The 18915-nt window shown below is 39.8% G+C and overlaps 1 protein-coding gene across 1 annotated transcript in view; it reads right to left on the bottom strand.

Annotated features, from left to right (window-relative positions):
* Positions 1-22: 22 nt before the first annotated feature.
* The window catches only part of LOC129730161 (collagen alpha-1(IV) chain), a 77170-nt gene continuing 58277 nt past the window's right edge, over positions 23-18915 (bottom strand). The window contains exons 2-8 of the mRNA XM_055689266.1: positions 5934-6116; positions 5829-5873; positions 4360-5770; positions 3955-4297; positions 1009-3892; positions 728-951; positions 23-669 (exon numbers count right to left, since the gene is read on the bottom strand). Of these exons, the coding sequence (XP_055545241.1) occupies positions 489-669; positions 728-951; positions 1009-3892; positions 3955-4297; positions 4360-5770; positions 5829-5873; positions 5934-6116 (5271 nt within the window). The 3' untranslated portion in view covers positions 23-488. The remainder of the gene's footprint in view (positions 670-727; positions 952-1008; positions 3893-3954; positions 4298-4359; positions 5771-5828; positions 5874-5933; positions 6117-18915) is intronic.

The raw sequence follows: 18915 nt of genomic DNA, 5'->3' as shown, positions 1-18915 counted from the left end.
ACGTATAAGTAACAGAAAAAAATTACTATAGAAACTATTTATTTTAAACTTCATTTGAATTTCTTTACACTTACAATTTTAGTAACTAGCTTTAAAACGAGTACTACTATAATAAGTAGAAGGCAAGCACGATCCAAACCGGGGTTTTACATTAAATTACATTTTCGGCAGTAATAAAAAAAAACAGAATTTACAGTATCTTTACATATTAATAGTTTAGGCTTGCGTAAACATTATTACATACTTTGAAAACGTACTATTTTCCCTCGTTTTTTTTGGCATAACATTTTCTTAGAGACTATTCTTCGATCGTACTGTTTACTTTAATTGAACATATGGAATTAAACTGGCAGGTTCCAAAACAAGAATTGCACGAAAAACAAACTTCATGTTGTTTCCACGAAATCGAACTGAATATGTTGGCAGCACATTTAGACACAATCATGCGAAGAATAAAGCATCACACTTATCGTTTCAACTATATTTTTTTATTGGCGGTTTCGTGACCGTCCGCCAAATCGATGTCGTCTTCGAGGTGGTTGCGGTGGCGGTGGCGGATAATAAGGTTTCTGTACCGTTGCAATATTTGGTCGTCGAAGTGCTGAAGCACTGACAGCACCGTCCGAAAGGGCTCGCAAGAATCCAGCTTTGCGACGACAGACTATACATCTATAAGACAAACATGATCCATTAGATTTTAATGGCAATTTTCTGTGACTACACATACCTGCTAATTTTGCTAGTTTGATCTGCTTTTAGCGTCTGCTGCTTGGGTTGGTAGAATTCTTCACCATCCTCGATGATAGTCAACCAGAATGACGTGATACCATCGTAAAAGTTGCATGTACCGTGGCCGTGGCATTCGATGACCGGCTGGGCACGGAACTCTTCCAGGCATGATCCCGGCGATATCAGATCCATCCCAAACCCGCCACTGTTATCCGTTGTATGCTAAAATTTAAAAAAAGGGTAACAACATTTTCCTGCTCAATGTAATAACACTCTTACCATCACATAACTGTATCCGATCCATAGCTCTTCCCATCCTCCCGGACAGTCTGGAATGTCCATTGTCTGACTATGGATGGCTATGACGCGCGTAGATGTTTCACATACGGAGCATCTGGAAATGTATTTCTCTACCTCACGAGCCTTCATCGGTGTCATAGACATTGGCATTGGCTCGGGAGATGCCAACCAAATGCTATCGTCGTTGTTGGCGGCGTAATTACACACATTATTTATGTCGCAGAATAAATACGGCATGGTGCTGAATTTCCGAAGACATGAGCCGGCACTTCCCAAATCCTGCCCAACCGTTCTACTACTTCCAATAACACTCACCAGTGAATATCCATCCCATAGTTTAACCGTATTTAAGGGACATTGTGGAATGAGCACATTCTGTGAATGCTTCGTAAAGATGTAGCCGCGACTTTTAGCAGGTGGTGGTGGAGGCGCTGGATCACCAACTGCTCCTTGCAGTCCTGGATACCCATCGAGTCCATCGCGCCCAGGAGCCCCTTGGAATCCTATTTCACCTTTGAAGCCCATTTGGCCTTCTTCCCCTGCAAGCCCCTGCAATCCTCTCTCACCCTTAATCCCAGCTAGACCTGGATAGCCTGGTAATCCCATATCACCGTCATCACCTGCAGCTCCTTTATTACCTGGTACACCACGTTCGCCAGGTTGGTTTGGCCTCCAATTGTCTACTTGAATGGGATCACCCCGTTCACCCTTAACTCCTTTCAATCCAAGACGTCCGAAATAACCCTCCTCACCTACTTCACCAATTTCGCCTTTTAATCCTGTAAAACCTCGGGGTCCAGGCCGACCAACAGGTCCCACGTCGCCTGGAAAGCCAGGCGGTCCTGGCATACCATCCAAACCCATTAATCCATCCATTCCAACTTCTCCTTTGATGCCTCTTATCGAGAAACCAATACTACCAGGTAATCCTTTATCGCCAAATGATCCTACAGGACCTGGAAGTCCAGGGAGTCCAGGTAATCCATCTAAGCCGGGGGCACCTTCGAATCCAATTTCACCTTTAATTCCCTTGAACGCCCCACTCACCATTCCCACCATTCCACGAGGACCAGGCAGACCATCGTCACCATAATCCCCCGGAGCTCCTTTATTTCCAGGTACTCCTGGACGGCCTGGGAATCCATCATAACCAGGTTCTCCTTGATCACCGGGTTCTGGACGAGTAACAAGCGTACCACGTAGACCTTTGAAGCCTGGTTCTCCTTGCTGACCCTTCAATCCATCCAAACCATTTCGCCCGGAAAAACCAGGCTCTCCTCTTAGACCTGGATCTCCCTTTTCTCCTGGATATCCTTGACGTCCTTTTAAACCAGGGAATCCAGGCATTCCTTCCAGACCTGGCAAACCTGGCTCTCCCCAGTCTCCCTTTTGTGGTGGTCTAAATATTACTTCTCCTGGTAATCCAGGGAATCCTTTGTCTCCTGGTATACCTTGATGACCAGGTAATCCAATTCGTCCGATATCTCCTCGTTCGCCTTTTTCTCCTGTGACTCCATAAAAACCTTCTTCCCCTTGTTCACCTTGCTCACCTTTACTACCAGGCAATCCACGAAGTCCCGTTAATCCTCTAGTGCCGACTTTACCCCGACGACCAGGAATCCCTGGAAAACCGTCTCTGCCTTTGTCACCTTGAATACCTTTGGATCCAACTGTTCCTTCATCACCACGTTCGCCTTTGAAACCGGGTCGTCCAGGAAGCCCGTTAAATCCTGGAATACCTTTCGGACCTTTCAGTCCTGGGTAGCCATCAATCACCGTACCAGCATCACCTTCTGGTCCTTTTAAACCATTTAATCCAACTGCACCATCCAATCCAGGAGGTCCTCGCATACCGTATACGCCTACCTCTCCTTTATGGCCACTGAATGAAGCTGATCCTTTCATGCCAGGGATGCCAGGGAACCCAACATCACCTCGTTCTCCCTTTGTTCCATTCCAACCTATTCTTCCGGGATACCCGAAGTCTCCTACATCTCCGATTTCACCTTTCTCGCCTCTTAATCCGGCATATCCACGACGACCTGTTAGGCCAATATTACCTTGGTCTCCAATCTCTCCACGTTCCCCTTGGAAACCTTCTTCACCCATGTATCCATGGCTACCTTGTTGACCAGGTTCACCAGGCTCGCCATCATCTCCAGGAAGTCCAGGAAAACCATCGCGACCAGTATCGCCGATTTCTCCTTTTGGACCTTGTGGTCCTTCAATGCCAGGTTCTCCACGTTCACCTTTATCACCGTACGGAGCAGTAATACCAGATCTACCTGGGGCACCGGGTGCGCCTCGTAAACCATAAACTATATCTCCGGTCATACCTTTATTACCAGGAAGGCCAGTTCTTCCCATTAAACCATCATCTCCTTTTTCACCTTTCGTACCAACAAGACCTGGTTGTCCTCGATAGCCCTCTGGACCTTTGAATCCTTTGTCTCCAAATTCTCCGAAATATCCAGCCTCACCTTCTTCACCCATTTCACCAAAAAGGATTGCTCTACCGGGATCACCGCGTGAACCTTTTAAACCTGGCAAACCAGGCGGTCCATCAATTCCAGGTGTCCCAGAAAAACCGTCCTCTCCTTGTAATCCATGATCACCAATCATTCCGAAGTATCCTTTATATCCGACGGGTCCTTCGATGCTGTAACCAGGTGGTCCAGGCGCTCCGTCTGGACCTTTAAATCCTTCGTCACCTACTTCTCCTTGATACCCTTTCTCTCCACGTGGTCCCTCATCTCCGAATTCTCCTCGGGGCCCTCGGTCACCAATAATCTTATAGTCCATTTCCGCAATAGCACCCGGTTCACCGCGATCACCTTGATCGCCTCGTTCACCTTTTGTTCCACTGTGGAAGTTATTTTTTTTTTTTCAATAAATGGATTTTTAGTTCAACGTATTAGTACTCACTTCTCGCCAGGAGCTCCTGGAGTTCCTCCCAACGACCACATTGTGTAGGAATTATAGACTGCATTTCGACCATGTGCTCCGTCTCGACCAGGTAAACCTGGTTCACCATCTCGGCCTCTATATCCAGGATTTCCATCGTCCCCGACGGGCCCAGGCTCACCTAAGTTTCCAACTTCACCAGGTGCTCCCATAAACCCATGATCCCCCTGTTGGCCTTGGGGGCCTCGGTAACCTATATCACCCTTGTCACCAGGACTACTAACTTGACTACCTTGGACTATTACAAATCCTTTCGCTCCCTTTTCACCTGGGCGACCTGATTCACCATTTTCTCCCGGAATACCTGTAATATATGATGTAGTCATTACTTGTAAATATTTCTAAATATTACTGAAAACTTGGTACCTTGTAATCCTTGAATTCCTTTCATTCCTGGTTTACCAGATAAACCTTTCAAACCTCTTGGACCTGGCAGACCTCGACTTCCATCAAGCCCGTGCATACCTGGGCGGCCTATATCACCAGCATCTCCTTTAATTCCCATCGGACCTGGTGCACAAACTCCGCAGTCCTCGCCCCTAAATCCTTTCTCACCTTTCGAACCGCTGTGTGCGTTCCATCCCATGTCACCAGCAGGTCCTGGAAGTCCAGGTATACCATCTGGGCCCATTGGACCAGTTATGTTATAACCAATTCCTGGTTGTCCTTTGTCGCCAATTTCACCGATTTCTCCTTGATTACCCTTTTCTCCGTATTCTCCATTCATACCGGGTAATCCGGGTTCTCCTTTGTTCCCTGTAATGTTCCTTCCCGCGTACCCTTTGAGGCCTTTCAAACCAGCTGTACCTTGAATACCGCGTGTTCCGAGAGGACCTCGTGGGCCACTTTCACCGTCGTCACCACGTTGTCCACCAATTGTAGTCCCTTTTCTACCCATTAAACCATCGAATCCAGGGTCTCCAGGAGGACCCTGTGAACCCATCGATCCTCTCCTTCCTGGGCTTCCGGGAATTCCTCCGAGACCTTGATTGCCTGGTGGTCCAACATCACCTTGTGGTCCCACTGGTCCAATAATAATTGGTGCCAAATTTGGATCATAGAGACCAGGAGGTCCTCGAATACCTTGAATACCGGGAACACCAGAAATACCGTGATCTCCCGGTTCTCCCTTATCACCTAATTCGCCATCTCTACCAGCGAAACCTGGAGCACCCTTTTCTCCTTTTTCGCCATTAGGACCAAGAGGACCATCTTTTCCTTGTTTTCCACGATCTCCTTCGTTTCCTTCTTCTCCTTTAAAACCTTTTTCTCCACGCTCTCCATACAGTCCAGTATCTCCTCTTTTGCCGTGGAATCCCGGTATACCATCCGTTCCACGATCTCCTTTCTGGCCTTTAAGTCCTTTATTAACGGTAGAGTTTTTCCCGGTGAAGTAATAATTGGGTTCCCCTGGTTCACCCGGTTCTCCTGGGCAGTCGTCATCATAAGGTTCTCCTTGGTCACCTATCTGTCCTTTGGCACCTTCGAAGCCGTCGGAACCAGTTGGACCTTCAAGACCTGGAAGCCCTCGATTTCCTTTGAATCCTGGAGCACCCGGTGCTCCAGGCAGGCCCGGCTCGCCCATGGCACCCTTTGTTCCTTTTGAATTAATACCTCCCTCTCCTGAATCACCACGGTACCCAAGTGGCCCTTGAAGGCCTGGTTGTCCTCGATCTCCAGGCCAACCTGGGTTACCGGGAATACCCATTGCACCGTCTGTTCCGTTGCATCCATCAATACCTCGGGGACCACGTGGCCCGTCATCTCCCGGCAAACCCTACAATGTTTATCAAATTTAATGTTTTATTCAAACAAATTGAAAGTGCGCTACGTACTGGAATTCCTGGATATCCTACTGCACCCCGTTCACCGGTGTCACCCTACGATATTAAATAATCCATTAGCAAATAAACTATCAAGTAATCATATCACAGACTTACTCTGTATCCTTTCTCGCCCATGGCGCCAACCTCTCCTCTAGAGCCGGGTTCACCTGGGTACCCCGGTGGGCCGTCGAAACCTATTTCACCAGGAAGACCTGCTGCGCCTGGAACGCCATATACCCCGTTCTGACCAGGCGCTCCCTTCAGTCCTTTGCAATCACATACCGACCGGTCACAAACCTGAAAAATCGGAAAAAGAATGAAAATACCGTATATTAACACGTGTCGTACAAGCTAAAGGAAGTTGGTTTTGTTTGATCGTACGAAGGCTAGTGGCAAAGTTTGGAAACATTTGTTTGGCCTAGTTCAGGTGCTCGATCAGTGCTGTGTAGGCAGCGATGTTCATTTAGGAAAAAAGTGTGGTTCCTGGTCGAACTGTTTGGACGGTTCTGGATATCCGATACGATGCGTTGTGTACTTTTAACCGCGTTTCAACAGCGCGCGCGAAATTTTATGCAGCGTTCAATGGCGAATCTAGTTGTATGAAAATTTTATACATTTCTCTTCAACTGAACGTGTACTTTGGAATTTAAACATATTTTTACTTTTTTATTCGTAAATCAATGCGGTAAAAATAATTCGTGCAAGCGGATTTTGAATGTTTCTACGATAGAAATGATTACCGGTTTCTTATATACTGTCGGAGTTTCTCGATAAAATCTAGGGCCGAATGACCGTTTGGGGTTAAAGTACCTTCAAAAGAAATCAATCATTCAAATCAATCGATAAAATCTCGGATTGTTCTACGAGCTCACATATTTCCCTAGTTTAATGTTTATTCTGTATTGGAGTAAAAATTGGGCTGAATACGAAGCACTTTTTTACTATCGCTAATTTTTATCCGCGAACCGAACCGACAAATGCGGAGGGCTCGTTTATTCACTCGATTCACATGTGGCCTAGTTGCGTTTATTTTATCGCGTCTCTGCAAGTGCTAGACTGTAACTTCTTCGGAAATGAAACCGGAAAGTGCAGGCGTATCATTACGTTGTTAGAGATTTAATCATATTGTATTTGGCCCTTACTTTCGTAATTACATCGCAGCAGATGTAATGCGGATCGCTTCGAATGTGCTTTATTTAAAGCGGGCGAATAAGCGTTTTTCAAGTGGAGTAAGAATCGACAGCAGATGCACCGCACTGCCGCTGATACTGACATCATCTACGTTGATGTTATATAACGATAAAGTAAATAACAGTTCCACAAAAGGATGCAGACATCAACTTCTTGTCGTCGCAAAAAGACTGGTCAACAGAGAGGTGAAAATCGCTTCAGTAGATTTCATTCATAAGATTTGTATGTCTATAAATAACGCCCATTGATGATTGTCGTTTTCTTTAGTTTTAATTCTCGTACCTAGTTTACGATCGAGACATTCGGAGAAAACATCGCTGTTTAAAACAAACGATGCACTGCAGAACTTTTTCCATTTGGTCTCAACCATGGTTACGATCATGTCTCTACAAAGATTTAGTTTCGCATTGTTATTAAAAAATTCAATGAGCCTAGTAGCCGATTTTGGCAGAGTTAAAGTCAGCTGATATTGAACTTCTTAATCATGTGCAAAGATTAAAGTCGAAAATTAAACACGCGTAGTGTAGGATTCCCAAGAGCAAGACTGAATTGCGTAGTGACATGTTTTTTTTTAATTTCCGGCCTCTGATTTCAGCTGGTAGTGCATAAGGTTGCAGACCCTTTGTGTGAACGCTGGCTTATCATGAATTTTTTTATTCGATCGCTATGTGCTCTTGCTTGTGGAGGCACGTGTACGCATCGCTTCCTGCTGGCAATGTGTAAAGCACCATGCGGCTCCCCGTAAGGCGCTGTCTCGATAATATTACATTGTATTTACGAAAATTGTATGTTTCACGTTGCGAATCAAGATATTTTTCTACTCGGGTAATATAATTGGTATTTTTACACAACTGCGGCTGTGTATACATTAATTCCATAACTGATATTGCTTTGTTAAGCGTGAGAAAAACATTATGCCAACAATATTTAGGACGTTATAATGAAATGATTGAGTTCAGTACGAAGCAGATTAATCATTTTCAGAAAAAAAGTGGTTGAAAAACGCATAAAAAATGAAAAACGATGAACTGTGGCAACAGAGAAATATCAATTTAGTGTTACAGGTACGATGTATCGAATTTCTTACAAAAATGGGTTCTTTGTTATTATTTTGAAAAGCTGAAACCTCCTTTTTCATACGACGCAAATTTGAAGACAACAGTGCATATGGAAATTACCACGGACAAACATTTAAGATTCGCATAGATTCTCTAGGATTCCTCACATTGAAATCGTGAGTGTCCCCGATAAGGAACCTTGAAAGGAATGGAACTAGGAGTAAAAACAAGAATCGTGTCATAAGAATCCATCGGATTCGAAACCATTAACTTTAAAGGGTTCGTAGAATTGGAAACGATCAGATTCGCTTTAGCTGGTTTGAGGAGAAGGACAAAACCCTAACTGACACAAAAAGAATCTTGAGTGTAAATTCCCAGAAATGATATCAATGAGAAGATTTTCTAGATGCGAATAAAACAGATTATGTTTGTATCGCGTATTTGAATTTATAGAACGTCATTCGAGGTTCCTAAAAAAGCAAAGCAAAGCCTTGGTGCTACATTCCGATTTGGAATTTGACTTTCTGTTTATTATGCACAGACTTTGCAGCCAACTGTTTGATGTACAGGACAATTGCGGGGCTAGCGCTACGATCCTACTGACACTAACAGTCTCTCCCGAGCCGAGACTCGAACCTACGACGACTGGCTTGTTAGGCCAGCATCGTACCTCGAGACCAACTGGAAGGATTCGAGGTTCTTACAGAAGGTAATTTAGGACCATAGGGTATAACTGCCTTTAGTGGACCACTTAGTAGTGTAGATGCATATTTTGCAAGAATAAGTGTAAATATCTCAACTGAATTAAGTATTTCATAAACATGTAGTAACATGTTTTCTATCTTTTCTGCATGAAAAACAACAAGATAATACCTCTATTTCTTTATAATAAAAGAAATAAATCATCGCTGCAGTTTCCTTTAATGGACCACTGTTTCTTAATTTGGGCCAGGTCTACTTGAATAATTTTCTAATTCACTGTGTAACAGGTATTTTAGTTTTGAACAATTGCACCATGCCGCAGATTGCTTTGAGTTATAAAGGACCATGACCATGTGACCATTTTTTACTCGCTTCGTAGCCAATCCTCCAAAGTTATTCTAAATACTTCGTACGAACTTTGGAAGACAAGGATTTTCTGAGATGAATCTTGCAACTGTAGACTGCCGCTGCCGCTCTTTCGAAATGGGGAATCCTTTACAATGCAGCTGGTTTTCCTTTTCGTGGCTTTCCTGACCACTTCCTTCTTGCACGGAACATTACGGTGGATCGTGGAAGCTTCTCTAATCGAAACACCACTTTTTGCCTTTCTCCTAGAAAGGTATAGCAATCACTGGAAAAACCAAAGGTATAAAAGTGGTCCCAATGGCCGATTGTCATATACCACTCGACCCCTTTCGACGAACTGAGCATTTTCTGTATGTATGTATGTATGTGTGTATGTGTGTGTGTGTATGTATGTGCAACTTTTTTTTCTCACTCACTTTTCTCAGAGATGGCTGGACCGATTTTCATAAAATTAATTGCAAATGAAAGGTTTAGTTGCGCCATAGGTTGCTATTGAATTTCATTGTAATCGGATTTTTAGTTTAGAGGTTATGTATCAAAATGTTAAAATCACGAAACATCAATATCTCAGAAACCACATAACCGATTTTAATAAAATTGGTTTCAAATGATCGGGCTGTCTTCAGAACCCTTAACTTTTGAATTTCGTAATGATTGAACATATGGTTCAAAAGTTATGTAAAGAAAAGTTATCCTGAGGTTGTTTAAACTCACTCATTTTTCTCAGAGATGGCTGAACCGATTTTCACAAAATTAGTGTCAAATGAAAGGTCTAGTTGCCCCATAGGTTGCTATTGAATTTCATTGCAATCGGATTGTAACTTTGTCCGTTGTTCATGAAAATGTGAAAACACATAATGAAAGTAAACATATTGACTTCCTCCTAACGATCACTGGCTAATTAAAAGGTAGAAAAGTGATCCAAATGGCCGAATGTCATATACTACTCGACTCAGTTAGACAAATCGAGCATTTTCTGCATATAAGCATGTATAGGTGTATATGTTTGTGTGAACATATTTCAATGAAATTAATTGCAACAGATTTCAATGAAATTAATTGCAAATGAAAGGTTTAGTTGCCCTAGAAGACCCTATTGAATTTTATTGTAATCTGATTTCTAGTTTAGAGGTTATGTATCAAAGTGTAAAAATCACGAAACATCAATATCTCAGAAACCACACATCTGATTTGATTAAAATTAGTTTCAAATGAACGGGCTACCTTAAAAACCCTTAACTTTTGAATTTTATGAAGATTGAACATGTGGTTCAGAAGTTATGGAAAGAAACGTGTTCTGGAGACTATTTAATCTCACTCATGTTTCTCAGAGATGGCTGGCCCGATTTTTATAAAGTTAGTGTCATATGAAAGGTCTTGTTGCCCCATAAGACCCTAATGATTTTTTTTTACAAACGGATTATTACTTTGCCTGTTATGTTTAAAAATGTGAAATCCAGCTATGAAAAGAAACATATTCCAAGACAACTTACTTGGACTCACTCATATTTCTCAGAGATGGTTGACCCGATTTGCACAGAATTAGTATCAAATAAAAGGTCTACCTACCTCATAACACCCTATTGAATTTTGCAGTAATCGGACTGTAACTTCGTCTGTAATGTATCGAAATGTGAAAATCACGAAACTTCATTATCTTAGAAACTACACAACCGATCTGAACAATATTGATATCAGATGAACGGGCTAGTTAAGGGTTAACTGATGAATTATGATTGAACACGTGGTTTCAAAGTTTGGCTGCCCCATACGTTACCTTTTCATTTGATTGTAATCAAACTTAAGCAAGCGTTATGTTTTAATTTGTAAAACAACGAAAGTCTATTATCTCAAGTATTACACGACTTATTTGAACATAACTAGTGTCATACAAATGAGTCATCTCTCAAACTTACAAATAACAAACTTCATAACAATTTGATATGCTGTTTAAAAGTTTTAGAAAGAAAAGAAATTCAAAGACTATTCAACACTTTACCTGCTTCGATCGATATATATGGCCTCAACATGATTTAAATGTGGTATCGTACTATCTGAACGTTCCCGGCATCGCTCGTGATTAAATTGTTCGAAATTAAGAGTCATTGCATTTATTTCGCTATTTCTTAAGTACTAACATTACGTCAAATTTCATATTTTATACTTTAATTACAACGTCAATATTCTAGAACCCAAAGAGTGGATAAACATTTATTGGATTTAAGCATTCATGTAAATCTATTTTTACAAATAATAAGTCTGACCGCTAGGTGGATTAATTTAGGTTTTTATTGCATGGTAATACATGTTTGAAATTATGGGCCATTCCAGAAATACATAATTGTCGTTACAAACTAAGAGGCGCAGCAACGCGGGCTGGGTATCATCTATTTTATAGATATAGAAAAAGAAGAAGAAGATTTATCGCAAGAATTTCGCAAATCAACGTTATGCGATGAAACATTTACATTGGTCATGGTAATGATCTATCGCAGTAGTTTGTGCGAGGTAACCAGTGCAGTTATTAGCTAACGGGTGACAACTGAAATTTTGTTGCTCTCCAGTTGTTTTTGCACACCAAGGAACATGATAGCATACAGAAATCTTCGACAGGACTGTTCTGAAGCAGATTCGTTGGATTGGGTAAAGAGTGTCCGGGACCAAATTGCATCACAAAAAAATTGGTATTTTCCACTCATTCAACCAATCGCCTTCTAACTTTCAGGTAGTAAAATAAAACAGGATATTTTATATATTTTTTGTCTTTCTCCTAGAAAGGTATAGCAATCACTTGCAAAACCGAAAGTAAAAAAGTGCTCCAAAGGGCCGAATGGCATATATCACTCGACTCAGCTCGACGAGCTGAGCATTTTCTGTATGTGTGTGTATGTGTGTGTGTATGTGCAAATTTTTATTCTCACTCACTTTTCTCAGAGATGGCTGGACCGATTCTCATGAAATTAATTGCAAATGAAAGGTCTCGTTGTCCCATGAGACCTTATCAAATTTCATTGTAATCGGATTTTTGGTTCAGAGGTTATGTATCAAAATGTAAAAATCATGAAACATCATTATCTCAGAAACTACACAACCGATTTGAACAAATGACAAGAAACGTGACTACTTAATCTCACTCATATTTCTCAGAGATGGCTGAACCGATTTTCATAAAATCAATGTCAAATGGAAGGTCTAGTTGCCCCATAAGACCCTATTGATTTGTTTTGCAATCAGACTATTACTTTGCCTATTATGTTTAAAAATGTGAAATCCAGCTATGAAAAGGAACATATTCCGAAGACTACTTGAACTCACTCACTTTTCTCAGAGATGGCTGACCCGATTTCCCGATTTCCAAATTAGTGTCAAATGAAAGGTCTAGATGCTTCATGACACCCTATTGGATTTTGCTGTAATCGAACTGTAACTTCGTCTGTAATGTACCGGAATGTGAAAATCACGAAACTTCATTATCTCAGAAACTACACAACGGGTTTGATCAATATTATTATCAGATAAGCGGGCTAGTTTAAGGTTAACTGATGAATTATGATTGAACACGTGGTTTCAAAGTTAGGCTGCCCTATTTTCATTTGATTATAATCGAACTTAAGCAACCGTTATGTATTAAATTGTTATTAAAACAACGAAAGTCTATTATCTCAAAGATTACATGACTTATTTGAGCATAACTAGTGTCATACGAACGAGTCATCTCTCGAACTTACAGATAACAAGCTTCATTACAATTTGATGTGGCTTAAAAGTTATGTAAAGAAAAGAAATTAAAATATTTAAAACTACACCTGCTTTGATCGATATATGTGGCCTTAACATATTTTAAATGTGGTATAGTACTATTTGAACGTTCCAAATTCATTGATTCCTTGCGATGTGTTTAAAATCTGAAAATGCACGACGAATCGGTCATATGATATGATCAAAGTCGAATAACAAATCGTTTGAAATGATTGGTTTTATCGAAATGACAACATCCTCGACTTTTGGCTTCTGTACATCGCCTTAATTCTATATATATACTAGAATCACATGTTCCTGGGAAACAGCCGAAAATGATCGAATAACACCCAATACCGGAAATCGCCATCTTAGAATTCAAAATGGTATCTGTGGTCGATTTCAGCTCCTGTGTATCATGCTAGATCCGGATGTTATATTGGGTGGAAATCGGCCATTTTTGGCTGATTTCCAGAAACCGGAAGTTGCCATCTTACAATCTAAAATGTTGCCTAAGGTCGATTATGGAACATATTTGTTACCTCTTAAAACATCCACATGCTAAATTTGGTTCCATTTACTCGGTTAGTTCTCGAGATGTGCAGAAATTTGTGTTTCATTTGTATGGAACCCCTCCCTTCCAGAAAAGGGAGTGGCGTCCAACTATTATGGACATATTTGTAACCCCTTAAAACATCCACATGCCAATTTCGGTTTAATTGGCTTGGTTTGTTCTTAAGTTGTGCAGAAATTTATGTTTCATTTGTATGGGACCCCTCCCTTCCAGAAGAGGGAGGGGTCTCAAACTATCATAGGAATCTTTATTGGCACCAAAAATCCCTAAACAAATTTTCATGTCGATCGACTTGGTAATTTTCGAGCCTATTTGGGTCAGACAGACAGGCAGACAGACCGGACTGCATTTTTATATGTATAGATTACAACATCAATATTTTAGAAGCTATTATATGTATAGATTACAACATCAATTTTCAAGAACCTAAAGAGTGAATATATATTCTATTTTTACAAATAAAAGTTTGAATGAGAAAGGCTGGGTCTGACCGCTAGGTGGATTAATTTAGGTTTTATTGCTTGGAGACGCTCAGTAACAACTGCTTCAGTACATTTTTAACCTATTTTTGACGTTTTTCGCATTTTAGCAGCAACTTTTTACAATAACATGATCATAACAAATCTATGGTGACTATGATTCGTTGTATTACTTCGATGTAAATAAAAGTCTATTAGGTACTCAGCGAGACAGCGTGCTGATCGCTCTTGTTCAAGATGAAGCATGTCGAAATAAGGAAAACAGTACTTTTTTTACCATTAATTGGACCACTATATTTTTTTCAAATTTTAAGTGTTTTTCTAGTGAAATTGATTTCTTATCTTTTAAAGACACTATTATTTCACCCGTTCATCAGGAATCTGGTAATTTTCGCTCGGAAAGTGTGATGTCAGTACAGTTTTTGGTAAAACCATTTCTTATGAAAACGTTAACGAACCATGGCAAATCAGGCAGCTGTTATTAAAAGATATTTTTTACAGCTTTAATTAAGAATATCAATATCTATCATGTGTCATTTGGAAAAAGGTTTTCAGGTGGTCCACTAAAGGAAGTGGTCTATATTAAGCTGATCTACCCTAGTTCGGGGGATGACAGTTTTATAATTATGAAAAGTGCGTGGAATTTGTTTTTTGTGGTAAGTGATTAAAATAAATAAGTTTTTGAGTGTGGATGTCCAACTATAATATTAAAATGAGGGCTTCTAAGTAATTTTTTGAAGTTTCTACTCTAATCTAAAGTAGACTAAGAATATTCCGTTGCATGGATTAGTAGGTTGATTTAGTTAGGAAATATGCGTTTTCTAGTTTTTTATTAGGTTTAAATGTTGTATGAGATGAAAATATGGGCTGAGATGAATAATGGAACAATTTCCCTATAATTATTAACTATATAGGGAATCGGCTCTATTATCGTCCGAGAATTAATGAAGTCATAGAGAACTAATATTTTGCAGAGAGGTACTCTGAATTATGAAGAATCATCATGCAAGAAAATAATGATCTTGGACATCATTTACCCCCCTTACGATGATAGAGCCGACACCCTATCTCAAAAAATCCACCTTTTAAGAATCTGACTTTTTTCCCCGAAAACTACACATTATAAGCTTATTAAAAACTCGGGACTGTTTTTCACCCTGTATCTATAACTATTTCGCCACCCTGTGCTTATGAGGCTGTTGCGCGTATTGCGCCTGTGTGACATTGGGACACAATTGTGTTCGTGTCAGCTGAAAGCGGATAGTAGAAGATGCAGCGCACTCTCTGTCACGCAACGCTGTTGCGAATTGGACATTGGGCATTGGAATAATTTAAAAAAAGGGCAACCATTTTGATCGGTCCTTTTAGATCTGGCTGAAACTTTGTTCCTTTGTTCTAAAGGTGTCATTTTGTGATATGTAGAAGATCTATTTTTATTACGACTAATTTTTGAAAAAAAGGTTCATGTAAAACTGACATTGAAGACTTATTTATTATAACATTTTTAGGGCCAGAACAGTTTGTTTGAACGGTGTGACATTTTCAACTAATGAAATATACACCGCAAGCAATTTTTTCATGGAAAAAAATAAAAATTTACTATCTTAAAAAGCTCAATTTTTATGAAAAATAGAAAAGGTTAGCTAAATAATGAAGGGTTAAAGAGAAGTAAGAAACGAAAAAAGTTACAGTTTTTAAAAAAAGAAAAAAAAATCAGAAAAGTTTATTAGATTGTTGTTGTCTTCGGCAAAGTTGTAGACAATAAGTTTGTCTTTTAAGAAAAAGCAAAAAAAATTCTTTTTTCACGAAAAGTCTACAAGCTTAACATTGCTAGTTGTTTAAACTTGGAGGAATAAAAAAAAAGTTCAAATTTCTCAAAATTTTTCTAAGAACATCTGTGTTAAGTTTTAGCCAAATCAAAAAAGACTATGAAAATATAAACATAAATAAAAAATGTTGGACATATTTTTTGTAAATGATAATTGATATTTGTTTGAGCCGAAAGCAGACTCTAATGGAGTCCAAAAATGCCCAGTTAATTGGGTATTATATTCTGTTGACCGGGCTAGGGAAAGCATAAATAAATCACATGCATGCATGCAGCGCAGCTCTGATTGGTCGAAATTGGCCTTTCTTCAAGGCTTAATTATGCGTGTTAGTTAGAGATGATGTCGAATTTACAATCGCTATTGACAATGCGTTCCAACATTTTGAATGAAGTGTAATGAACGACAGAGAAAATATTGACTCTTTAAAAACCGAAAACTAGACGACCAACAGATTTTGATGCCGTGATCACCGTTTAAAGTGTTGAAGTGTTGAAAAAATATGGCCACTTTTTGCTTGAGAATGGCTGCTGCACCTTTCGCTGACGATTCTACCACCACTTCCACTACCGATGCCCGCTGCCACTGATGATACCGTTACCGTCATAGCTGCTACCCGCTGCTAAGTAGTTGGGACTATCCTAGTGGCCATCCACTAATAAACTAATTTATTTAGGCAGAAGCAGGCTTTTATAGCCTGAAGAGTGCATTCGATTTTTAGACAAAAATCGTTGCAATCCTCATTTGCTACGATAAGTTCTCTTTATAACCAATAAGTTAGCAATTAAGTTAGTTTTAAGTATATTTTTTATTTCCTGGCAAGTAGGTTTCAATCGCTACGAATGATAAGTCCTAATTACGAAAGCAAACAAATCCTAACAAATTAAATTAAAAATATCCAACAGTGTTGAGAAGTCACGATTTGGGATTGGACAAACAATCTCATTATTTACTAATATTTTTTATTAACACCTAAGCTACTAACAAACCGCCCTTATAAAAAGAGAATCAGTATAAAAAATGAGTCACTGCTAACGACTTCAAACTACGTTCAAACTCAGAAGAAAAATCGTTTGAAATTATTGGTTTTATCGGAATGAGAACATCCTTGCCTTTTAGATTTTGTACATCACCTCGATTGTAGAAATACCCATATTGGATGGCAATCGGTAATTTTCAACTGATTTCCAGAAAAGGAAGTCGTCAACTTGAATTTCAAATGGCGTGTAGAATCAATTTGTGGCCCCTGGCCATCAGTTTGATACCGGAAATACCCACTCTAGAATTCAAAATGGTGTCTGAGATGGATTTTTAGTATCTGTGCATCATCATGATTATGGAAATACCATATTTGGTCACTTTCAGCTGTTTTCCAGACACCGGAAGTCGTCATTTTGAATTTCAAAATAACATGTGAAGTTAATTTCTGGCCTCTGGATGTCATTCTGGTTTCGGATATACCCATATTGGATGGTATTCGGCCATTTTTGGCTGTTTTCCAGAAACCAGAAGTCACAATCTTGGATTTTAAAGAAGCATGAAAATGAGCATTTTGGGTTGTAACCGGTCTTTTTGGGCTGCTTTATAGAAAACGTAAGCCACTATCTTCAAACTAAAAATGGTGTCTGAGGTCGTTTTTTGGTTTCTGTGCATTATTACAATTACGGAAACACTCTTTTTGGAACCGGAACTGGAAGTCGCCATTTTGGAATTCAAAATTGTGTCTGTGGCTTCTGGCTTCTGGCTTTTGTGCATCATCATGATTCAGGAAATACCCATATTGGGTGGTATTTGATCACTTTTGGCTGTTTTCCAATCCCCCCTCCTTCCAAAGACACATTTTTTACCCCCAGACACCTTCACATGCCAAATTTGTTTCCATTTGCTTGAATAATTCTAGAGTCATGCAAAAACTTGTGTTGCATTTGTATGGAAGCCCCCCTTTCCAGAGAAGGGCGGGCCGTCAAACTACCATGGAAACATATCTTAAAAACTTCCACATGTCAAAATTGGTTCCATTAACTTGAATAGTTTATGAGTTATGCAGAAATTTGTGTTTCACCTGTATGGGAGCCCCCGTTTCTAGGTGAAAGAGGAGTGTCGATCTACCACATAAATATTTCTAGCTCTCGAGGACCACTACACGTCAAATTTGGTTCTATTTGCTAGATTAAATCTCGAGTTAAACAGATATTTGTGTTTCGTTTGTATGGGAGTCCTCCCTTTCAGAGCAAGGAGTAGTGTCAAGCTGCCATAGAAATATTTCTTGCTTCTTAATACATCAACGTGCCAAGTGTGGCCAAATTTGCTCGAAAGGTTCTCGAGTTATGCAAAAATTTGTGTTTCATGTGTATGGGAACCCTCCATTCCAGAAGAGGGAGGAGTCTCAAATTATCATAAAAATATTCCCGGGTTCAAAAACCCTTACACACAAATTTTCATGTCGATCGGTTCAGTAGTTTCAAGTCTATATGGATCAGACCGACAGACAGACAGAACTCCATTTTTATATGTTTAGATTCTTAAAAAAACTCGTTTCTTAATTTTTTCTGTTTGTTCTTTACTACATTTTTCTGCATTGATTTACAAGTTTTACGATACCAACTTTTTACGCAATAAAATTTCGACACTTCTCGTATTTATAATCTTTGGTTCCTAATGCTATCGAAGGAGCTCACGCAAACCGGTTTCCGACAATCCGCGGCACGATTAATAAAGCAAAAAGCCATATCAAAGTGCATTGCTTGGTGAAATAGCAGAACAAACCTTCTGCCATTAGCGGTTGTAATTTTCTCATTCCCCAAATTATGCGCTTTTAAAAGAACATCAAGCGAATAATTCTCGCTTTAGTAACAGCAACAACAGGAACAGCTAACGAGCACCTTGCACCGAAAGGAGGGAAATTTTTTTTTCATGATTACCGAGCATGTAGAGATTGCTGACACCATGAAGTCGCGGCAATCGATTAGATTTGTAAATATTTGGAATTTTTTAGCTAACATAAGATTGCGGTCGGTTTTCGGTTTGAATAAAAGTTTTAGTAAAATCATAGAAACTCAAATCGAATTGAATTTGAAAAAAATATCCAAAAATGTTAGTGTATCTCGATGTGACCATTGATCGAGCGACTTGAGGTCTTCATGGACTTGCATTTTTTGTTGC

This window comes from Wyeomyia smithii, chromosome 3 (assembly GCF_029784165.1).
Source record: "Wyeomyia smithii strain HCP4-BCI-WySm-NY-G18 chromosome 3, ASM2978416v1, whole genome shotgun sequence".
Taxonomy (NCBI): Eukaryota; Metazoa; Arthropoda; class Insecta; order Diptera; family Culicidae; genus Wyeomyia; species Wyeomyia smithii.
The sequence above is the reverse complement of the archived record's forward strand: the minus strand, read 5'-3'. Positions and strand labels throughout refer to the sequence as shown.